Source organism: Lissotriton vulgaris, chromosome 7, assembly GCF_964263255.1.
Source record: "Lissotriton vulgaris chromosome 7, aLisVul1.2, whole genome shotgun sequence".
Taxonomy (NCBI): Eukaryota; Metazoa; Chordata; class Amphibia; order Caudata; family Salamandridae; genus Lissotriton; species Lissotriton vulgaris.
In genome coordinates, this window is record NC_141695.1 from 1,665,736,391 (window position 1) to 1,665,758,825 (window position 22,435).

Sequence of the window (22,435 nt, forward strand, 5' to 3'; positions counted from 1 at the left end):
CCATATTCTACACCACACTCATACCTTATAGTCTCGCGGCAACTCAGGCCCAGACTACGCTACCCTCCTCCTCATAGTGAAGGGGGCAGTTCTGATTACTTACCATTACACACTGACCACAATCAGTGTTCACACAAGCCACAATCCTGTGGGTATACACACCGTATCCTCCCGGTGCTCTCTCTCTCTGTCAAGCCACAATCCTGTAGGTATACACACCGTATCCTCCCAGTGCTCACACTTCCGTCACAATCAGGTGACGATACACACCGTATCCCCCCGGTGCTCTCAATAACGCCGCTCCACAACGGCGATTACTGTCCTATTGATACCTTCAACTCTCTCTCTGTTGGGAAGTTTCTCTATATACCTAATACCTACTGGGAATGTCTCATGTATAATATGATACGCTATGTGATAGATAGACAGTTCAATCCTCTCACACAAGAATGGCCAAATTACAGTATGCAAAGGTTATTCTCTGATTTAGGCGCTCCCTGCTCCCTTGCTCAGTTACCACTTACCCGGACGGGAAACGCATCCGTCCACATAACAGCATCTGACTAGAAGAAAGGGTAATCTTGGCATAATAATAACAGTTGCACAATGGTTCACTAAGAACTGGGGTCCCTTTATTACACAATAGCAAATTATAACAACAATATAATACTGCAATATAACATAAAAGTAAAGAAAAGAATTAGTATATATGTGTGTGCACGCTAATAAGAAAGGGTCGACGTCTCCTTATGAGTACGAAGTCTGGACTCAGTTGTCATCTGGGTTCTCTTCTCGTCTGTGCCTTGGCTCATCTTAGGATCACCCCTGCAGTCACGGATACACATCTGCACCGCTATGCTCTGTCTCCTCTGCTCCCCTCCAAGTCACTGGAACCTCCCTCTTGTTCTCTATTTCGTCTGTTTCACTCTCGCCGTTCTGCACTACTCCTCTCTCCTCTCGATCACGAACTATTTTCACCTTCCAACTTCGATCTTATAAATCAGTTACTGCTGCTCTAGTATTCGTTCACTCCACTAACTTCTTCACTCTGCATGCTCTGATCTCAGTATCAAAGCTCACCAGCTGCTCCAACTAAAGTAAATTCAATCTTTCTGAGAGATTATCAGCCTTCGGTCTTTTCGGACTTCAAAATGGCGACTGTCTGCTTCAAGTTGATTAACTACAAGAATGCTAACGACTAGCTGCCGTCTACTAACTGACTGAATGAACTCTCCTCCTCTCTGTACTTTCGCTAATATAGAACCTTGTTCATGCATGGAAATTTCCAGCCAGTAACCTGCCGCCCACAAAAATTCTTGTACCACCCCGTGCCAAGGACACGTTCTCAGCCGGCCGGCCTGATGTTGCGTCTTCCAACACAAAGAAAAATACAGTCTTTCGAAAAGGGCCAGCCCGAGCCGGTTCTCTCCAAGCAAACAACACTTTATAACTAAAACATCACATTTGACCTAAAAGTATCTCAAGCAGCCGAGGCAGAAAGAAAGATGGAGTCTCTCCCATTCGAGACCTACAAGGCCCGAAGTAAGCATAAAGATGAATAACTCTATCAGGAATATGCTAGTAACCTTACAAAAGAACAAAATAATACCAATACTAAGGAATCTATCCCCTAACATAAGCTTATAGGCCCTAGAATTGAGAAAAGAATAGGGAATTATGTCAAGCATCTTGTAAATAGGCCAAATCTAAGGCTCTAATCCCTCTATTAGAATGATAGTAGGCTAAAGTCACCTTCTCTCAAAAATAGAACAAAAACCCGGTCAGAACACACGGTGAGCTTGATATTGTAGCCCTTCATGGGATGTGTTAAACTTTTGCCTGGTATAATGTTGTTGCAATTGGTACATGGTCTGGTTCCCTTTGTTGTGATGTTCTGAATACTCAGTGTTTTAAGAATTTCTCCTATGTTTTTGCTTCTGGTGTAGGCAAACAGCGGAGCGGTGGTGAACAATGCTTTAAAATCGGGTTCCATTCCCAAAATCGGCCAATGCTTGTTGATAATTTTTTTGTGATCGGCACTTAAGTTAGAGAATTTCGAGACAATTACTGTCCTTGTGTTGGTCGATTTGACAGTTGGTCTTAATAGATCTGTTCTGTTAAAATAGTGTGTTTTTTGTTTAGCTTTCTCAATAATATGGTGTGGATACCCGCTTTCCAAGAATCTGACTCCCATTTCTTCAATCCTTTTGGTTGCTTTGTTGGGATCCGATGTTATTCTTTTTGCTCTGATCATCTGAGATACTGGAAGATGCTGTTTTAATGACATCTGGTGGAAGCTCATGAAATGTAACGTGTTGTTCCTATCTGTAGATTTTCTATAAACATCTTTTGCAATTGCATATGATCCAGGCTAATTTCCACATCCAAGAACGTGATTTTATCTTCCTGTATTTCCCACGTAAACTGTATTCGTTGATCAATTTGGTTGAGTGTTGTAAGAGCATCTAATAGTTTTTCTCTGGTGTTTTTCCAAATGATGAAAATGTCATCAATGTATCGGACAAATAATTTGATGTTGTCACTCCATTCTGGTTTAGCGAGAATGTGCTCCTCGTACTGTTTCATAAAAAGATTTGCGCAGACAGGCGCGCACAATTTCCAATTGAATTATAAACAAACAGTGATCCAAAACCTATAAATTATAGAATTAGATCAAATCAAGAGTAGTATAAATATTCAAAACAAGAGCACCAATAATTAGTCTGCTTTCCGTAACTCAAAGACTGTATCTTTGAAAATAACCTTACACCACGGTTTAAGAAAATATATTCCTGTTTAATTTTCTGTATTCATTTTTAGGTCTCGCCTGTTGTCGATGCGCATGCGCATCGAGCAAAGCGAGACTATTGCGAGTTATCCACACTTTATCTGCACTGCAAGGAATCGTGGCGATTCCTTGCAGTGCCCGTGAGTTTTAAGGTCAATGCGCATGCGCATTAAGCTTATGCGCATGCGCATTGACCTTAAAAGTCACGGGCGCGTGCACGTCCGTCTTTGTTTACCCCTCCGCCCCCTCCCGCCGTGTCGCATTTCTCCTCCCCCTCCCCTCTCTTCCTTCCGTCGTGTCGCACCTCTCCCCTCTCCGCCCCCTCCCCTGCCCGCCCCCTCCCGCCGTGTCGCATTTCTCCTCCCCCTCCCCTCTCTTCCTTCCGTCCTGCCGTGTCGCACCTCGCCTGCACGTTTTCGGCAAGGAACTTTGCCAGCGCTTGTTTCTCCGTGCAATTAATTAATGTTCTTACTTATAACTGCTGAGTTTTTCCTCTTTCACAAGAAGGCATGGCGAGCATTGTACCGAATCCCGCCCTTGGGTGAATTTAAACCCACTGTGCCAGGAATTGTCTCATAACTAAATCAACGCCCTTATTGAGATAATTAACACGGTGTGCTTGAATTTCCTTTTCAGTTTAAGCATTTGGAGCCGCTCCGTAAACACACCAGAATATTTTTTCCCATTTTATTCCTATTTACGCTACCACAGTTACCGCATTTTGCCTGTTAATGCCCTTAACAACGAGGATGTAAGAAGTAACTTGTGCAACACACAAGAATAACACAGAGGTGCCTTAGTACACTGCTCCTGCACGTTTTCGGCAAGGAACTTTGCCAGCGCTTGTTTCTCCGTGCAATTAGTTAATGTTCTTACTTATAACTGCTGAGTTTTTCCTCTTTCACAAGAAGGCATGGCGAGCATTGTACCGAATCCCGCCCTTGGGTGAATTTAAACCCACTGTGCCAGGAATTGTCTCATAACTAAATCAACGCCCTTATTGAGATAATTAACACGGTGTGCTTGAATTTCCTTTTCAGTTTAAGCATTTGGAGCCGCTCCGTAAACACACCAGAATATTTTTTCCCATTTTATTCCTATTTACGCTACCACAGTTACCGCATTTTGCCTGTTAATGCCCTTAACAACGAGGATGTAAGAAGTAACTTGTGCAACACACAAGAATAACACAGAGGTGCCTTAGTACACTGCTGAGAGAAAAAGGTGTGTGTGGCTTTTTTGTTTCCATTCAAATCATCTGTGTTGGAACTGCTTTTGCAATACAAATGAACTCCGTTTCCTGTACGGTGCCAAAACCCATAAATTTGCTGGATCATTTAGCGCTCAAGTGGGTGACAAATTATACAGATGCGCATTATATTTGCGCTGTGTGCTCAAAGTGTTATTTCACCTAAATTTAACAATCGAGGAAAAAGCAATGTTTTTACACCTTTTATTCCCTCATTACAAGGTTTGGGTCACTGTTCTCACCAGAGAGTAACCGTGGTAACAGGAGTGCCAAACACAGGTCAGCTTAATGTGCTTCCAGTCCCAAATGCACGCTGATGTAAGATAGACTGTAGAACCATTTCCACCATTTTTTTTCTACTAACGCTTATATTCAAATGCACCATTGGCTGATGTTCTCCAGGAGTTGCCACATAAGAATTATAAGAATCAGTGACCAATGAAACGTAATTTTACCCTCAACCCCTCACCCACCCTCAACCCCTCACCCTCACTCACCCTCAACCCCTCACTCACCCTCACTCACCCTCAACCCCTCACTCACCCTCACTCACCCTCACTCACCCTCACTCACCCTCACTCACCCTCACTCACCCTCACTCACCCTCACTCACCCTCACTCACCCTCACCCTCAACCCCTCACTCACCCTCACTCACCCTCACCCTCACTCACCCTCAACCCCTCACCCTCACCCACCCTCAACCCCTCACCCACCCTCAACCTCACTCACCCTCAACCCCTCACTCACCCTCACTCACCCTCAACCCCTCACTCACCCTCAACCCCTCACTCACCCTCACCCTCAACCCCTCACTCACCCTCACTCACACTCACTCACACTCACTCACCCTCAACCCCTCACCCTCACCCACCCTCAACCCCTCACCCACCCTCAACCCCTCACCCTCACTCACCCTCAACCCCTCACTCACCCTCACTCACCCTCAACCCCTCACTCACCCTCACTCACCCTCAACCCCTCACTCACCCTCACTCACCCTCAACCCCTCACTCACCCTCACTCACCCTCACTCACCCTCACCCTCACTCACCCTCACCCTCAACCCCTCACTCACCCTCACTCACCCTCACTCACCCTCAACCCCTCACCCTCACCCACCCTCAACCCCTCACCCACCCTCAACCCCTCACCCTCACTCACCCTCAACCCCTCACTCACCCTCAACCCCTCACTCACCCTCACTCACCCTCAACCCCTCACTCACCCTCACTCACCCTCAACTCCTCACCCACCCTCAACCCCTCACCCTCACTCACCCTCAACCCCTCACTCACCCTCACTCACCCTCAACCCCTCACTCACCCTCAACCCCTCACTCACCCTCACTCACCCTCACCCTCAACCCCTCACTCACCCTCACTCACCCTCACCCTCACTCACCCTCAACCCCTCACCCACCCTCAACCCCTCACCCACCCTCAACCCCTCACCCTCACTCACCCTCAACCCCTCACCCTCACTCACCCTCAACCCCTCACTCACCCTCACTCACCCCCAACCCCTCACCCACCCTCAACCCCTCACCCTCACTCACCCTCAACCCCTCACTCACCCTCACTCACCCTCAACCCCTCACTCACCCTCAACCCCTCACTCACCCTCACTCACCCTCACCCTCAACCCCTCACTCACCCTCACTCACCCTCACCCTCACTCACCCTCAACCCCTCACCCACCCTCAACCCCTCACCCACCCTCAACCCCTCACCCTCACTCACCCTCAACCCCTCACCCTCACTCACCCTCAACCCCTCACTCACCCTCACTCACCCCCAACCCCTCACCCACCCTCAACCCCTCACCCTCACTCACCCTCAACCCCTCACTCACCCTCACTCACCCTCAACCCCTCACTCACCCTCACTCACCCTCACTCACCCTCACTCACCCTCACCCTCAACCCCTCACTCACCCTCACTCACCCTCACCCTCACTCACCCTCAACCCCTCACCCTCACCCACCCTCAACCCCTCACCCACCCTCAACCCCTCACTCACCCTCAACCCCTCACTCACCCTCAACCCCTCACTCACCCTCAACTCCTCACCCACCCTCAACCCCTCACCCTCACTCACCCTCAACCCCTCACTCACCCTCACTCACCCTCAACCCCTCACTCACCCTCACTCACCCTCAACCCCTCACTCACCCTCACCCTCACTCACCCTCACCCTCAACCCCTCACTCCCCCTCACTCACCCTCACCCTCACTCACCCTCAACCCCTCACCCACTCTCAACCCCTCACCCACCCTCAACCCCTCACCCTCACTCACCCTCAACCCCTCACCCTCACTCACCCTCAACCCCTCACTCACCCTCACTCACCCTCAACCCCTCACTCACCCTCAACCCCTCACTCACCCTCACTCACCCTCACCCTCAACCCCTCACTCACCCTCAACCCCTCACACTCACCCACCCTCACTCACCCTCACTCACCCTCACTCACCCTCACCCTCACTCACCCTCACTCACCCTCACTCACCCTCACCCTCACTCACCCTCAACCCCTCACCCTCACTCACCCTCAACCCCTCACCCACCCTCAACCCCTCACCCTCAACCCCTCACTCACCCTCACTCACCCTCACCCTCAACACCTCGGCCTCACCCTCACTCACCCTCAACCACTCACCCTCACTCACCCTCAACCTCACTCACCCTCACCCTCACTCACCCTCACTCTCACTCATCCTCACTCACCCTCACCCACCCTCAACCCCTCACCCTCACTCACCCTCAACCCCTCACCTCACTCACCCTCAACCCCTCACCCACCCTCAACCCCTCACCCTCACTCACCCTCAACCTCATGCTAAAGATTTACAAAAAAACCCATAAACAATTCTAAAAGCACTAACTCTAATGCTGCGAGACCTATTGCATTTCTAATGCTTGTTTATATTATTTTTGTCAATAAAAAACACATAGGTTGCCCCAAGACGGGAGCGTGCAAAGGGAAAAGGTGTGATCCGAAAATTGAGAGCAAGTGAAAAGAAGAAAAGAAATTACACAGAAGTGATTAAGAAATGCTTTTCATAATTTTTACAATCAATACTGAACACAAATTCCAAAATTCACCGTATTGAACACCTGGCCAACAACGTAGTTCATATGTTCGTGATCAACAACATTGTAGTACATAAACATAAATGTCCTCAGTCCTGCACTGTCTACAATATTGGAAAAACAATGGTCCTAGGTATATATATTGAAAATGTCGACGTTTCGACTCGACGTATTCCCGACCGGAAATTTGGACCTGGGGATTGCGAGTCTTCATCAGGACAAACAGCAAGAAAACGAGGCAACCAGGGGATAATAAATAACCCCTTCGTGTTAGAGAAATTGATGTCTGGTGATCCAAAGTTACCACATCCCCACAGGATTCCTTTAATTCATATCTTGATCCATGTCAGGGCAGCGTTATTTCATATGTGACACAAAGGACGATGCCTTATTGCTGGAAAATCAATGCCCCCAAGTCGGTAGTTTGCGGACTTCTACTTCGGAATTCAATGCACACTGGTTTAAAATATACTGATTTCCAGGTAAGTAATGGCAATGGTACTCCAATTCAATTAGAGGGGAGCCGCTGTATTGGTAATATCAGCGTATACATCCGAGCCTCACAGTGCTTCCGCATGTCCAATCGTTTTCCTGTGGAGAGCGCTCCTACTCGATTATAGGAATCCGTTCTTCTATACGGAAATTCGTCTAACACCCGAGCCTCCCGGTGCTACCAATACAGCGGCTCCCCTCTAAAAATAATATAAAAAATGAATACAGAAAATTAAACAGGAATATATTTTCTTAAACCGTGGTGTAAGGTTATTTTCAAAGATACAGTCTTTGAGTTACGGAAAGCAGACTAATTATTGTTGCTCTTGTTTTGAATATTTATACTACTCTTGATTTGATCTAATTCTATAATTTATAGGTTTTGGATCACTGTTTGTTTATAATTACATTAACCCAGGTCCATAACTTATGGGCCACCCCATTTCTATAATGGTTTCAATTTCCAATTGAGGTACCTACTAGTTGGAGATACCAGTCATCTTTGAGTTTGAAATAACTTTGATACAGAGTGAAATATACCAATTCCATAAGAAATACTTGCATGGGATGGTCTATGTCCAGACTCAATATTGCTTGTTCCATAGACTCAATGCCTTGTTCATGCGGAATGGAGGTGTAAAGAGACTTTACGTCTGCTGTACACAGTAGTAGCTTTTTTTCCGTGTTGATATCCACTTCTTGTAATTTTAGTAAAAAATCAGCTGTGTCTTTTATATAACTTTTCATTGTCTTCACTGCTGGTTAAAGATATTTATCAAGGAATTGTCCCACGGGCTCGTGGACATTTATTCATTTTATTTTATTTTATTTTTAGACCCTCATGACTATTTTTCATTTCATACTATAGGTCTCGGTGGTGGATCCATGGTGTTCTTATGAATCTTCGGAACTATGTATATGGATGGGGCTCCTAGGATTCTGTTTGATCAGGAATTTTTTGTTTTTTTCTTTAATTGTACCTGCTTCATAAGCTTTTTCTACAATGTTTTGTAGTATGCTGCCAAACTGTTGGGTTGGATTGTTTTCCAATTTCATGTAAGTGGTTCTATCTGCTATGTGATCGTTACGTTTTTCATCATACATGCTAGTATTCATGATCACTAGTGCGCCTCCTTTATCAGCCTTTGTACACTTAATCTCTTTGTTGTTGGCTATCCTTTTTAATGCGTCTGGATCCTTTTGTGTGATGTTCTTCTTGGTAAGTTTGTTGTAGTTTAATTTAGATAAGTCATGTTTAACGAGATTTTCAAATAGGAGGAGGAAGCGCCATTAGCTAAGGTCGTGAGAAGGGGACAGAGGGCCTGGATCTTAGCCTACCCTTAGGGACAGTCAAGACTAATGCCTTGACAGAAATACTTCAGCAGGGAGTGACCCCCTCAAAACCGCTTCTCCCATTTAAAGAAGCCCTCACAAACATCCTACGTAGGACTTGTCCAATCCCAGCACAGGAACTCCTGTGAACAGGACAATTGTCCGCCCCATGGGACCCCCACTTCCTCTTGCAACACCTTACCCAGGAGAGCTTGGTCCTCCAAGCCTCTACTTCCTGTGTAAATCCTGACGCGATCCCTACCACCCCAAGTGTAGGGAATCCAAGAGGCTGGACATCTGAGGCAAGAAAATGTTTTGTTCCACCAGCATGGCACTGTGATCCATGAACATTTAGTGCCTTTTGGGCCATTACTCCCATGCACTATGGGATTCGGTTGTGTAGGTGCTGCACATGGTTCCGGTGGAGGCCCGGGCCATAATTTCCCAAGCTGTTGCTGATGGGAGAGCAGAGCTCTCTAGGCAGAGCGATTTCATCTGCTTTGGCCTTATGGTGCCACACCTGGTTGAGAACGACTGGCTTTTCTGGGAATGTCCAATCATCTCTTATGGACGGGCCCTTTGATGACTTTCATTTCTTCGTTAACAAGGTAGACTCAGCGCTGGAGCGCTTCAAGGACAGCAGGGCTACAGCGAGGTCCTTGGGCCTTTCCATGACCACTTGCCACCCCAGTCCACCTTCACTCCTTTCGTGGCCACAGAAGGGGCTTCTAGCCATGCCTTTACCCACCCAGCCAGCACAGCGCACAAGCTTCCCAGCCTCTGCATGGCCAAGGACGCAGTCCCCGCATACCCCGTGGGTCAGTGCAGCCAGAGGTCAGGCGAGTCCACCACGCCCCCAGCAGTCACAGCCTCCAAACCCCTTTAGTGTCCCCTATTCCCATCATGGACACCCATTCGGAGGCAGGATACACCATCACCTGCCCCACTGAAGGTCTATAACATCAGACCAATGGGTTCTTCAATATGTCCCTCAGGCTCCTTACCATCAAGATTCCCTTCCTGGTGACAATAACATCTGCCCTAAGGGTCACTGAGCTCCATTATTTGTCATTTAAGCCTCCTTACCTGAACATCTACCCAGACAAGCTGGTTCTTCGTTCTAGAGCTTCCTTCCTGCCGAGTGTTGTCACTCCTTTCCATGTAGGCCAGTCCATCACCCACCCTACCTTTAACACTCTGTCTTTGTCATTCAAGCCTCCTTCCCTGAACATCTACCCAGACAAGCTGGTTCTTCATAAGAGAGCTTCCTTTCTCCCGAAAGTTGTCACTCTTTTCCATGTAGGTCTGTTCATCACCCTGCCTATCATTTATGCTCTCCCAGATCCCTCTTAAGGAAGAGGAGCGACTTCACCAACTGGGCCCAAAAAGAGCGGTGTCATACTACCTTGACTGCACAAGAGAGTTCCAGGTGGATGACCAGCTCTTCATAGGGTATGTTGGAGAAAAGAAGGGAAAGACCATAAAGAAGCGGACCATCTCCCGATGGTTCGTGCTCTGCATTAAGACCTGCTGTGCATTTGCCCGGAAGCGACCCCCTGAGGGTTTGCACGCTCATACCACCAGAGCTATGGCTGCACCCACTGCATCAGCATGTGGAGTTCAGGATCCTGGATATCTGCTAGGCAGCACCGTGGTCTTCTCTACATTCGTTCACAAAGCATTACTGCCTGGACAGTCAGGTCTGTTGGGATGGGCACTTCGTCCTGCAGGACTTATTAGTAGGAAATTATTTTGCAGACCCACCTCCAGGCAGGTATTGCTTGGGTATCTGTTCTAAGGTAAGGAATTTGCAGCTAGAAGTCTTACCTTCTGTAACACCTTATCTGGTAGAGACTCTATCTAGCCGCAGATTCCATACTGACCCACACCTTCTCCCAGCTCTGCGAATAAATTGCTAAGGATAGGACTTTCCCCTTTCACGGTCCTAGTTTTCCAGACAAGTGGTCAGTGTTCTTTGTGGCTCTGCACTCTTGGAGCAGAAAGTCCCAAAAAGAAACTGTTGTCCGCATGCTGCGGTGGCGCCTATATAGGTACCGCATATGTAATTTCCGGCATGGACAAACAACGTCACCTATCGGCATGCTGGGGTACTCTAACGAAAAGTTTCTGGATCCAGTCTGATGTCTGGAGATATTTCGAAGGTAAATAATCTGCAGCTATAGAGAGTCTCTACCAGATAAGGCGTTGCTGAAGTTAAGTACCTTGTTCGTCGGTTCAATTTTTGCTTGTTCCTAAGTTGAGGTTTCTCCCTTATTGAACTAACAGTCTTTTACTTCCCAAAATCTCCTGCGCCAACTGGAGTAGAGAAGGTGTTGGCAGAGGCAGAGGTTGGATGCGTCTTGTAAGGCTGGTACTGCAGCTGAAGGTGCCCACAACAAGAGCTCTACTCCTTGACATGTCCGAAGGAGTGACAATGTTTTAACCTAATGGTGCTGTGATTCAGTAGCTGTATGCCCAGAAGGAACAATTATATCTCACTCTCAATGTGCAATAACAGCTTTAGATGAGTATCCTTAGCCAGAGAGTATTTGTTCCCCAAAGAACACCCAAGTTATCCAGTGACTCATTCCTGGACCTTGACAACTGTATGACGCTTTGACAAAATGTCATGTACCAGTGGAAATATGGTAATATTTTATATTATTGAACTTCATCTGGGGTTATTCACACCCTTGCTTATAGAGTGACCTCTAGACTGTAAGGTGCCAGGTTGGTGTATCTCATTGCCTCTGTGGCAGAGAAGGTGCTCAGGATTGTACTCGGATACTGAGCTCCCATAGTAAAAGTTTGACTCCTTTTCCTTGTGACGAAATCCAGTGTCGCCTGCAATGCTGGTCAAAGTTTCCTAGTTTTATTTATTTGGCGTGTTATGAGTATCTAGCATAAATATTGTCCTTGTGCAAAAATCGGTAGTTCGCAGTGTTTTTGTTACAAGGTTTGGTTTTTTATTGTTTGTTCACGACAAAAAACGTAGCTGACTATCAAAGTTCAAAACCTGACAGATGCAAATGTTGCACGCTTGACACAAGTGCTGCCTCTCTACTCTGCAACAAATACATTCAGCAGAATTAGCCAAACATATGCCAGTTGCCTCAAAAAGTACGCAATTGCATAAGCTTAGTTAATGGAATGCATCTGTGAACTACAGGAGTTCTGCACGAGATTACTGTAGCTTAATACAAACTACGCCCAGCCTTGATTGCCAATAGCTTCCAGAGGGTCGACTTTAAGACAGTAGCATTCAGAGCACATTTGCGAATCCGTTCACCGTTCACCGTTCCCCAAATAAGTCACAAAAATGGGTGGGGAAGGGACTAACATGGCTTAAACCCGGCACATTGTGACATAAGCTACACTCGCTGAAAAAGAGAGCAAAAAGTCAGAATAACAATTTAGAGAAAAGGAGTAGTGTGCCCCTGCACAGAAAGTTTTTATTTATTTTATTTTTATTTATTGAGTTTTGTACATCGCAAATTTGACCTGAAGGCATCAAAGTGCTTCACAGAGTTAAAACAGTAGAGGTTACATAAGTTACAAATGTAGTAAATGAAATGCATAGACAAAATAAATAAGAGAAGTGTACCATAAACAGTTGAGTCTGTGGACGATAATGTGAGCTAGGCCCGAAGGCATCAGAGCACTTCGCAAAAATAGCACCGCAGCAAATTATACAAGATACATATTGGGTAAATAAAAATATAAAGTAACAGTATATAACAGAAGTATAGGAACGACAGTAGGATATGCTGACAAAACTAATCAGAGGTAGCTGAATACAATATACAGAAGGATATGAGGGCGACATAGTTCTGAGGTAGCTATGAAAGGGTGTTGCGGATGTGGGGGGAGACTAGAGGCGAAGTTTTACCCCTAGGTAGTGATGCTCAGATTTATTTGAAGAATGTGGGAGAGAAGCATCAGAGTCCTATCCCTAGATTAGTGTCCACTGGGCTAACCTAACCTGGCAAATGTAAGAGTGGTAAGAACTGAAATCTTAGTGTATCACCTCTACTGGTGTACGGTTAATTCCATGTGACGACTGGCCTGATCAAGTCACCATGGTGGTAGTGTGCTAGTGGGATCTCTTGATGGATGAGAGGCTACCACTTCCATTCTTGACCACAGATGTTACCTCTATTGAGAGAATAGGTATAGAACACGTTATCCTTTTTGACAGAACTGGCAACGGTACTGGCCCAAGGTGTGAAGAAGCCCCTGCTGTCGAGTCGGATGCTGCTGTTCTGAGAAATGGGATGTTTTAAGGGGCGCTAGTACAATGGTGATATATACTGGAGGTCCTTGACACTGGGATAAAGCAATCTTTTTCTATTTGTGGTGCCCACTGCTCCCCCATCAGTCTTACTAAGGATATGTGGGTGCACATCTGTAGAAGTAATCATATGTTCATGGCATGTGTATCTTTAGATGCACTTGCACTGCATACTCCTACCATCTAGTGCTGGGCTTTGGGGCCACCTCTGCAGAAGTAACCATATTTTCTTTGATGCAGGATGATGCCATCACGCTGGACAAACCACTCCCCCGTGACCCTGCAGCTCTTACTCACTCCTTCACATTGCCAGCATCGTCTTACACCCAGGATCCAGTCTACATCAATGGTAGCTTGAACTACAGTTATCGTGGCTACGGGTCTCTGGGAGGCGCCCTGCCGGCTCCTGCCACACTCCAAACAGGAAACCACAGTAATGGTAAGAAACAAAGCAAGCGGCATTTGTTTGACATACTGTGTATCAGAGCAATACTTCTTAAGCTTGGAAACTAGTCTATCACTTACTCCAGCACAGTGACACACCTTACATTGTGAAGGAAACTTATCCACATTTACCTCACACCTCCCAGGTAAACAGTGTGCATGCAGTTCATCTACACTATCTACACAATGTGTGAGCAATCCGCCCAACACTGCCCATGTCACTGTTCATGGCGAAAGCATCTTTCACTGTCATTCTCCAAATGGCCATCAGCCTCTTCAGGATTGCTACAAAGTTCAGTGTACTGACACTCAGTCAAATACTGCCCCCCCCCCCCCACCCCACAGACAGCACTGACATACATCACCGAGTGTGATGACAAACTCCTCAGCATGTCTGAGTGTGACACCTAGAATTTCAATAAAAGACAGATGTTGTAGGAAAATGTGGACATTGCATGTTTTTTTATATGGTCTTTGTTTTTCTCTGTTGAGTTTACAAATTCTTTTCATTTGAGTTTTTTCTTTTTTGCCTTTTCACGCTATCCAGCATGCCTAGTTTTAATTTCGATTAGGAGCTTTAGGATATCAGTCCTAAGCAACTATTGAATTCTAATTTTAATTCACACAAGAGCTCATACAAAACATTTCATCACCTGTATGACAATATATCGGGAACAAAAATATCATAGAACAAATGTATTGCGTCCAAAATATCAATAAAAATACTGAGGTTACATAACGAAAATCATCAAAATATATATGTGGGCAGCAATGTGCGCTTACGGATGACTTTTTTTATATTTAAAATCAACTTTTCATTGTCAACAGGGTGATTTTGTCTTGTCAATGCCCAAGGCCTGAAACCATGTTTTTACTACAACTGTAGTGGATGGCACAATAGATGCTGCAGTCCACATGTGGCATTTAACTTTCCATACCATGGGTGTATTTAAGCATCCTATACTATTGCCTTATAGGAAAGTTAAATGTGCCTATCAGGTTTTAAGATAATTTTGACATGTTTTAGTGGCCCGAGCTCATGCACTGGGCACTGAATAGCAGGGACCTAGTGTTAGAGTTCAAGATTACCAGTTGGTTAGAGCCCCAAAAAATGAAAAACTGGGTGTGACCACCCAAAAAGGGGTCACTTAGCAAAAACAACTATATTAAAAAAAATAAACACTTTAAAAATGTATTCTTCATTGAAGTATCTTGCTTGCAGTCAGAAATTTACGAGGAATACCGAATACTATAAATCCCTCTGTAGGTAGCTATTGATGAGCTCTGTGTGACAGTAATTGGTGAAATGTGTATACACTACCTCCTGTAAACCACAGATTGTTATTCTTATTTCCCAAGTTTGTTAGTACATTTCAAATGTCCTGCAGTTGGACAGCATTTGTAAAGCTTAGAATTCTAAACACAGAAGCCTGAGGGTGGGCGGTTCCGTCTATTCCTTGACTCCAACCTCATCTCGTCAATCTCGCTCTTCTAAGTGCTATGGAATGTTCTACAGATCTCATCTAAAGAACATTTTACAGCAGGTTATCTTAAAGACTTTGGGCCAGATGTACAAAGAGCAGGAATAGTGATTTTATCCTAATAACTATTTGGAAATTGCTATTCCGTATGTATGAAACTTTTCGTTTCATACTTGCGATTCCTAGTGGGTCGCAAATCAACCTACCTCATGAGTATTCATGAGGTAGGTTGCAGTTTGCGGCCCATTAGGAATGCCTGTCATCACAGGGATGGTGGCTTGCTGAGGTCAGCAGACCTCCAGGTCTTTGATTTCCTTTAAATAAAGGTTATTTTTTGTTTTTAAAATGCAACCTGTTTTCTTTAAAGAAAATTTAGATGCGGTTTGACAATAAAAATTAAGTGATTTGTTTTTATTTTTTGAGAGCAGGCAGTGGTCCATGGGCTTTTCCAACATTCACAAAGGGAAAGTAGTCCCATGGGAACCCTTCCAATTTGCGAATGCCTTACCACCAATGTTGAGTTGGTGTTAAAATATCAAGGTTTTGCACAAAACCTGGATACACAACCCTGGATTATTTGGAAAGGAAGCCCTAAACACGCCCCTTCCAAATAGAGATTGCTACACCTAAACTGCGATTCTGGGGAATCATAGTTTGGATGTTTGTACATTTGGAAAAACATTTTTGCCGTCGCAATCGGCCCGATTTTGTAAATTGGGCCGTTTGCAATGGCAAAAATGTTTCATACATATGTCCTTAGGAGCCAAATTTCAAGTTTTCCAGTTTAGGGGATGCCATACATCTATCAAAAGTTGCAAATATCCTTTCTACTCTAGTTAGAGTTCATAGGGCCATAATTTGCTCTAAATAACGTGAACGGAACATCAGCCATATTTTGGCTGAAGCCTCACATCCGCCAAACTCTAAATAAGATCCACAGGGGGTGCACAAACACTGCAGTAAATCGACAATGCTCCTACCTCACTAAAGTTGTGGTTCTGTCGCACTGTTTAGAGTTGTGGGAAGCCCTTTAAATATGTGAGCAGAGCATTTGCACCTGAACATCTAGTTTGCCACTTGTCAGTGGCCCCCAGTTCCAGCTTGTTCCAACCTGATCCAGTTGCTGCCTTTTGACCAAGCAACACCGCCACTGACCCATTTTTCCCTCCTGGGTTTTTCCCGCTCGCAGTTCTTACCGCCAACATAAGCCCCACCCACCCCAGGACCTACTTAATGGAGGCCGCAGCGCAACCGTGCTCAGCGGGCATGCCAAAGGCAAGCTCGTCTGCGCACATCCTTGCCCAAACCACGCCAGGAACCCTGGCCCCACAACCATCCCGTGCAATGCCACAATCGCCACCAGAGCCAACAAACACCGCCACTACTCCTCTCCCATCCTTCGCAACCTCAACAACACACTGGCAAACACGTGGCTGCCGTGTGTCTCCCAGCACCACAGTTGAACCATTCTCCTGCACCCATAGCGATTTTACCTGCGACACCTCATACGTCGACACCACCATCCCCAAACAACCGCCGTATGCCACTAACTAGCGCCAACTGTCGGCCATGCTCCTCAACGTCCGATCCCAGGAAAGCACTCCACCGAAATCTGGGACCTCCTCAACAGTAACACAGCGACCCCCCCTCTTCCTGACTGAAACTTGGCTTAACCCAGCCTCCTATCGGGACATGACCGTTGTCACCCCACTCGCCTACAAAATCATACACCAGGACGGTACCCACAAACCAGGCAAGGGACTCACAATCATCTACAAAACCATGATTGACTGGACTACCTCCACGGACTCGGACACCAACCTCATGGAAGAGTTCCACTTCAAACTACTAATAGACTACAATGCTGGGTGAAATTTTGCAACCAATCGCTGACTTCATTGCTTCGCTCTCCATCAGATCAACCAACTACATCCTCCTCTTTACCTCAATTTCCACCTGGAAAACAGCACAGACACTAACTACATGGCCCTCCTTGGCAGCCTCAGCAACCTTGGACTCACCAAGCTCATCCAACGGCCAACCCACACAGCAGACCACACCCATGACCCTATCAACTAAATCATGTATTTCATGATACCTGCCCACCAAGCCACTCCACCAGAAAAACCCAAAACACCATCAAAAAACTATGGGGCAAAATGTCTGAAGAAAACTGGATCAAGACCTTACAAGAACTCGCACACCGGCAACCTCGATATCAACACCAAGCACTTTAATAAATGAATCGCCAACTGGACTATGCCAACCGCACTGCTCCCACCAAAAACTAGACCTACAAAAGCAACAAACGATCCAGCTGATACATGAATGACCTCAGGACGTCGTAGCATTGCAAACAACGTGAGAGAAAATGGAGACTTGACAAAAACGGTTCAACACCTTCATACCACAACTTTCATTCCGCATACCTTCAGTCCACATACCATTATAACGAAAGTACCATCAGTCCGCAAAATTTAAAACGCATGCCATTATATCTTATATGCTTTTACCACGTATGCTTTTACAACCAAATTCGTTGTAAAAGCATGAATGGTAAAAGCATATGTTTTTAATATTTAAGTGGAAGGTAAGTATATGGTTTTAGTTTGGGGGTGTTGGAGTATATGTTTTAGGGGTTCAAGAGTATTTTAAGGGTGTGTTTGGGGGTGTTGGGGTATATGTTTTAGGGGTACAGGGGTATTTTTAGGGTTCAGGGATAGGTTTGGGGTACAGGGGTATTTTTAGGGTTCAAGGAAAGGTTTGGGGTACATGGGTATTTTTAGAGTTCAGGGCTAGGTTTTGGTTTTGGGGTACAGGGGTATTTTTAGGGTTCAGGGATAGGTTTGGGTTTTGGGGTACAGGGGTATTTTTAGGGTTCAGGGATAGGTTTTGGGGTACAGGGGTATTTTTAGGGTTCTGGGCGAGGTTTGGAGGTTGGGGTACAGGGGTATTTTTAGGGTTCAGGGATAGGTTTGGGTTTTGGGGTACAGGGTTTTTTTTAAGGGACCAGGGATAGTTTTGGGGTACAGGGGTATTTTTTAGGGTTCAGGGATAGGTTTGGGTTTTGGGGTACAGGGGTATTTTTAGGGTTCAGGGATAGGTTTGGGTTTTGGGGTACAGGGGTATTTTTAGGGTTCAGGGATAGGTTTGGGTTTTGGGGTACAGGGGTATTTTTAGGGTTTAGGGCTAAGTTTGGATTTTGGGGTACAGGAGTATTTTTAGGGTTCAGGGCTAGGTTGGGGTTTGGGGTACAGGGGTACTTTTAGGGTGCAGGGCTGTGTTTGGGTTTTGGGGTACAGGGGTATTTTTAGGGTTCAGGGCTAGCTTGGGTTTTGGGGTACAGGGGTATTTTAGGGTTCAGGGGTAGGTTTGGGTTTTGGGGTACAGGGGTATTTTTAGGGTCAGGATGGGTTATTGTTTAAGGGTGCAGGGGTATTTAAAGGGACCAGGGTTGGATAATTTTTTAGGGTTTACAGGGTAATTTAAATATATATATATATATATATTTATATATATATATTAAATATATATAAAGAAATATAATTATAAATATTTTTAAAGTAAGTAAAATATATTTGTATGTATATATATATATATATATATATATGTGTACTTTTACAAAGTATATGCCTTCACCACGCATGCCTTTGCGTTGTGATGGCATGCGTGGTAAAGGCATATGGGGAGTAAATGTTTGCGGGATCATGGTATTTCGTTGTATTGCTTTTGCGTTATAAAAAATGCTGACTAATGGTATGCGGGATATTATCCCGCGGAATAACGTCATATATTCCACAAAAACACCACAACAAGATTAACATACAAAGCCACTCTCGACCTCCACCACCAGCATCTGTGAGACGGAAAAAAAGGCCCTAACTTTCATACTCTAATCCAGCTCCAACTACGGCAAGGAACTCTTCACCATCGTCAATGAGTTCTCCAGTCCTGCAGCTGAAACTACATCATACCATCTCAAGCACTCTCCAACGACCTCTCAAACTTCTTTGAACAGAAGATTCCTAAGCTATACAACACATTAGAACCACAGTATACCGATATGAACTCCCTTGACCAGAATGACACCTCCTTCATCGCCATACAGCAGCTAAGCAACTGGAAGCTCCTCTTGAACAAATAAATCACAGTTTTGATGAATACCATCCACTCAGGAGCCCCTCAGCACCATGCCCACAGTTCATATACAACCTTGAAGAACCATCTTTCCCATGCTCACCCCTATTATCAAAACCTCCATAACCAGTGCCATGTTCCCGTCATGCTGGGAAAATGCAGAAGTCAACACCCTATTGAAGTAACCAACAGCGGATCCCAACACCCTCAGCAGCTACAGACCCACCTCGCCCCTATCCTTTCCAGCTAAAGTCACTGAGAAAGCCATCAATACCCAACTCGCAGACTACCTAGAAATCCATCAACTAGTAAACCGTTCTCAATCAGTCTTGAGCAGTAACCGCAGCACAGAGACAGCCCTCATTGCGGCTACCAATGACATCAGAAGCATTCTAGACTGAGAAGTGGCCGCACTCTTTCTCCTCGACCTCTTTGTAACTTTCGATGCGGTGTCCCAAAAGTCACTCATCAGAAAGCTTAAGCACTAGGCTATCTGCGGACCAGCCCTCAAGTGAATATCCTCCTTCCTCATGGGCAGAACTCAATGGTTTAGAACTCCTCCATACACCTCAGAACCCAGTAAATCATCTGCGTAGTCCCTAAAGGATCGTCGCTTAGCCCAACACTCTTCAACGTCTACATGACGCCCCTTGCGGGCATCATCAGAGCCCACAGCATCAACACAGTATCCCACGCTGATAACACACAGCTCACCTTCTCCCTTACCGACTCAACCAGCACCGCCAATGCAAACTTCCCCAACTGCATGAGCAACATCCCTGCTAAGAAAAAAACAACGGCCTCTTACTCATCACAGAAAACCACAGCATCACTCAGCGCCACCACAGCATCACTCAGCGTCACCACAGCATCACTCAGCGCAACCACGGCATCACTCAGCACCACCACAGCATTACCAGCACCACCATAGCATCACTTGTTCTAATTTGTTCTCTCAATGTTTCAAGCTTTATTACAAATGACACAAAAAAATGTTAAATAATGCTATAGGTGTCACATTTGAAAATTTTATAAATATTGGCATTTACAATAACAAAAATAATACATTTGCTATTATATAAACATAACTTGAAAAATTATTAGATTTACAAGACCAATAGCTACAACTTTTCTAATGCGAGACCTATTGCATTTCCAATGCTTGTTAATTGTGCACTCTTAATGTCTCTTAAAATAGATTTTAAAAGCTTTAGTTACATCTAGTCATTTCCAAATTCTGACCTTTACAAGTCGTAAATATTTTACTAAATAAGAAGGAAAAAGATGTCAATTTTATCTTGAACAGCCTTCAAAACTTGAAAACCTGTTGTTTCTAGAATAAATCTTAAGGAAACAAGTAACTTAAAAGAAAATAATGTCATGTAAGATCAGCTGGGATTTCTAGAACCTAAGGGGCTTATTTACAAGCCCATTGCGCCGTAAGTGTGTCTTTTTGACACGCCAGCGGCACAGTGAACCTGCCCATATTTACAAGGCCACGTAAAGTCACCCTGCGTGACTTTTCATGGCCTTGTAAATATGGGCTCCTTTCAAGCATTACTGTGCCTGAAAGGGGCGTTCTATGGGTGTTGCTGTGGATGTTCTCGCGCAACATACATGGAACCTGATACATTCACAGATTTACAAAGTGTTGTAAACCTAGGCATGCGTCCGAATTCTATGCTACCCGAGGGGGAGGCATAGGAGCGACACAATGAGGAGAAATACTTTTATTCTCTTTTTTTGCTCTTTCTAAAAAAACGCTGTTAATTATTTTTTTTGTGCAGGAAGGTGACCATTCTAGGGTGTCTTTTATGCTACTTAATAACTTGGGGCCAGGCGTATCCAGGGGTTTATTGCTCATTCTGTGTCTGTGAGAACATGCTTTATTTCACGCGGGCGGACTTTGCATTCCCAGAAGAAGGGGGGATTGTCAGAAACTAGACTAGAGCCGTGAACTCAAAGCACCTCCTTAGCAAAAATCTTTTTGTGTAAATACAAATATGGTTGTTGTCAGATCTGTGCTTCCTGCAACTAAATTATCCGCCATTAGAGGGCAGTGTTGTCCTTATTATAGGATATTATACAAAGATGTCAGTTCATCAGACGCTGGGTCGGATTGGGATCACAAATTGGCCCGGGCACTGACGAAAAAAGTGGCCCACATTCGAGTGGCGTGGCCCACATTCGAATGGCGTGGCCCACATTCGCGTGGTTTGGCCCACATTTGCGGGGCGTGGCCCACATTCGCGGGGCGTGGCCCACATTCGCGGGGCGCGGCCCACATTCACGGGTAGTGGCTCACATTCACAGGGCGCGGCTCACATTCACAGTGCGTGGCCCACATTTGAGGGTGTGCCCTTTTATGAAACACACAAGGAATGTAAGAGGGAGGATATTGTTCTTTGAAAGGACATAGGGCCATGGTGACAATGTCCTACAAGCTGAGCAACTGAAAAACAGCGAGGTCCCTTTCTACTACAAAATTATTCCCCTGCCCTCCAGCGCAGGAGCACCTGAAAAACAGCGAGGCCCCTTTCTACAAAAAAATTATACCCCAGCCCTCCAGCGCAGGAGCACCTGAAAAACAGTGAGGCCCCTTTCTACTACAAAATTATACCCCTGCCCTCCAGCGCAGGAGCACCTGAAAACAGCGAGGCTCCTTTCTCTTAAAATATCATTCTCCAGCCCGCCAGCGCAGGAGCACCTGAAAAACAGCGAGGCCCCAGCTATTTAAAAATTACTGAGCCCTTCCCAGCCCTTCACTGCCTCAGGGCAATGGCCTGGCAGGAAAGGGGATAAAGCAAAAAACACAGCTGCTGGGCCATCCATGGGAGTGGGGGGAGGCTAGGGGGAAGATGGTGGGAGTTCCCAACATCACCTGGCCCCCACAGCGAGACCCATTCTTCCTCGCCCACTATGCCCTGAATGAGAAGGGATGTGGGTGAGATGTTAATGCAAACACTGTTTCTGGGCTGCATGGGCCCCAGGGGGGCCGAGGTAACAATGGCTCAAAGGTCTGAGCAACACCTGGCTCCCAGGGAGGCCGATTCTGGCACACAATCACCCCAGACGCCTACAATGAAGTGATCTGTGAAATGTGCACATTGACATACGTCCGGGACT

The 22,435-nt window shown here is 45.6% G+C and overlaps 1 protein-coding gene across 7 annotated transcripts in view; it reads left to right on the forward strand.

The window, feature by feature from the left end:
* The window catches only part of NOL4L (nucleolar protein 4 like), a 414,548-nt gene that overhangs the window by 373,433 nt on the left and 18,680 nt on the right, over positions 1-22,435 (forward strand). For all 7 annotated transcript variants that reach the window (XM_086932663.1, XM_086932661.1, XM_086932662.1 and 4 more), the window contains one exon: positions 13,488-13,686. In XM_086932663.1, coding sequence (XP_086788789.1) covers positions 13,488-13,686 — 199 coding nt within the window. The remainder of the gene's footprint in view (positions 1-13,487; positions 13,687-22,435) is intronic.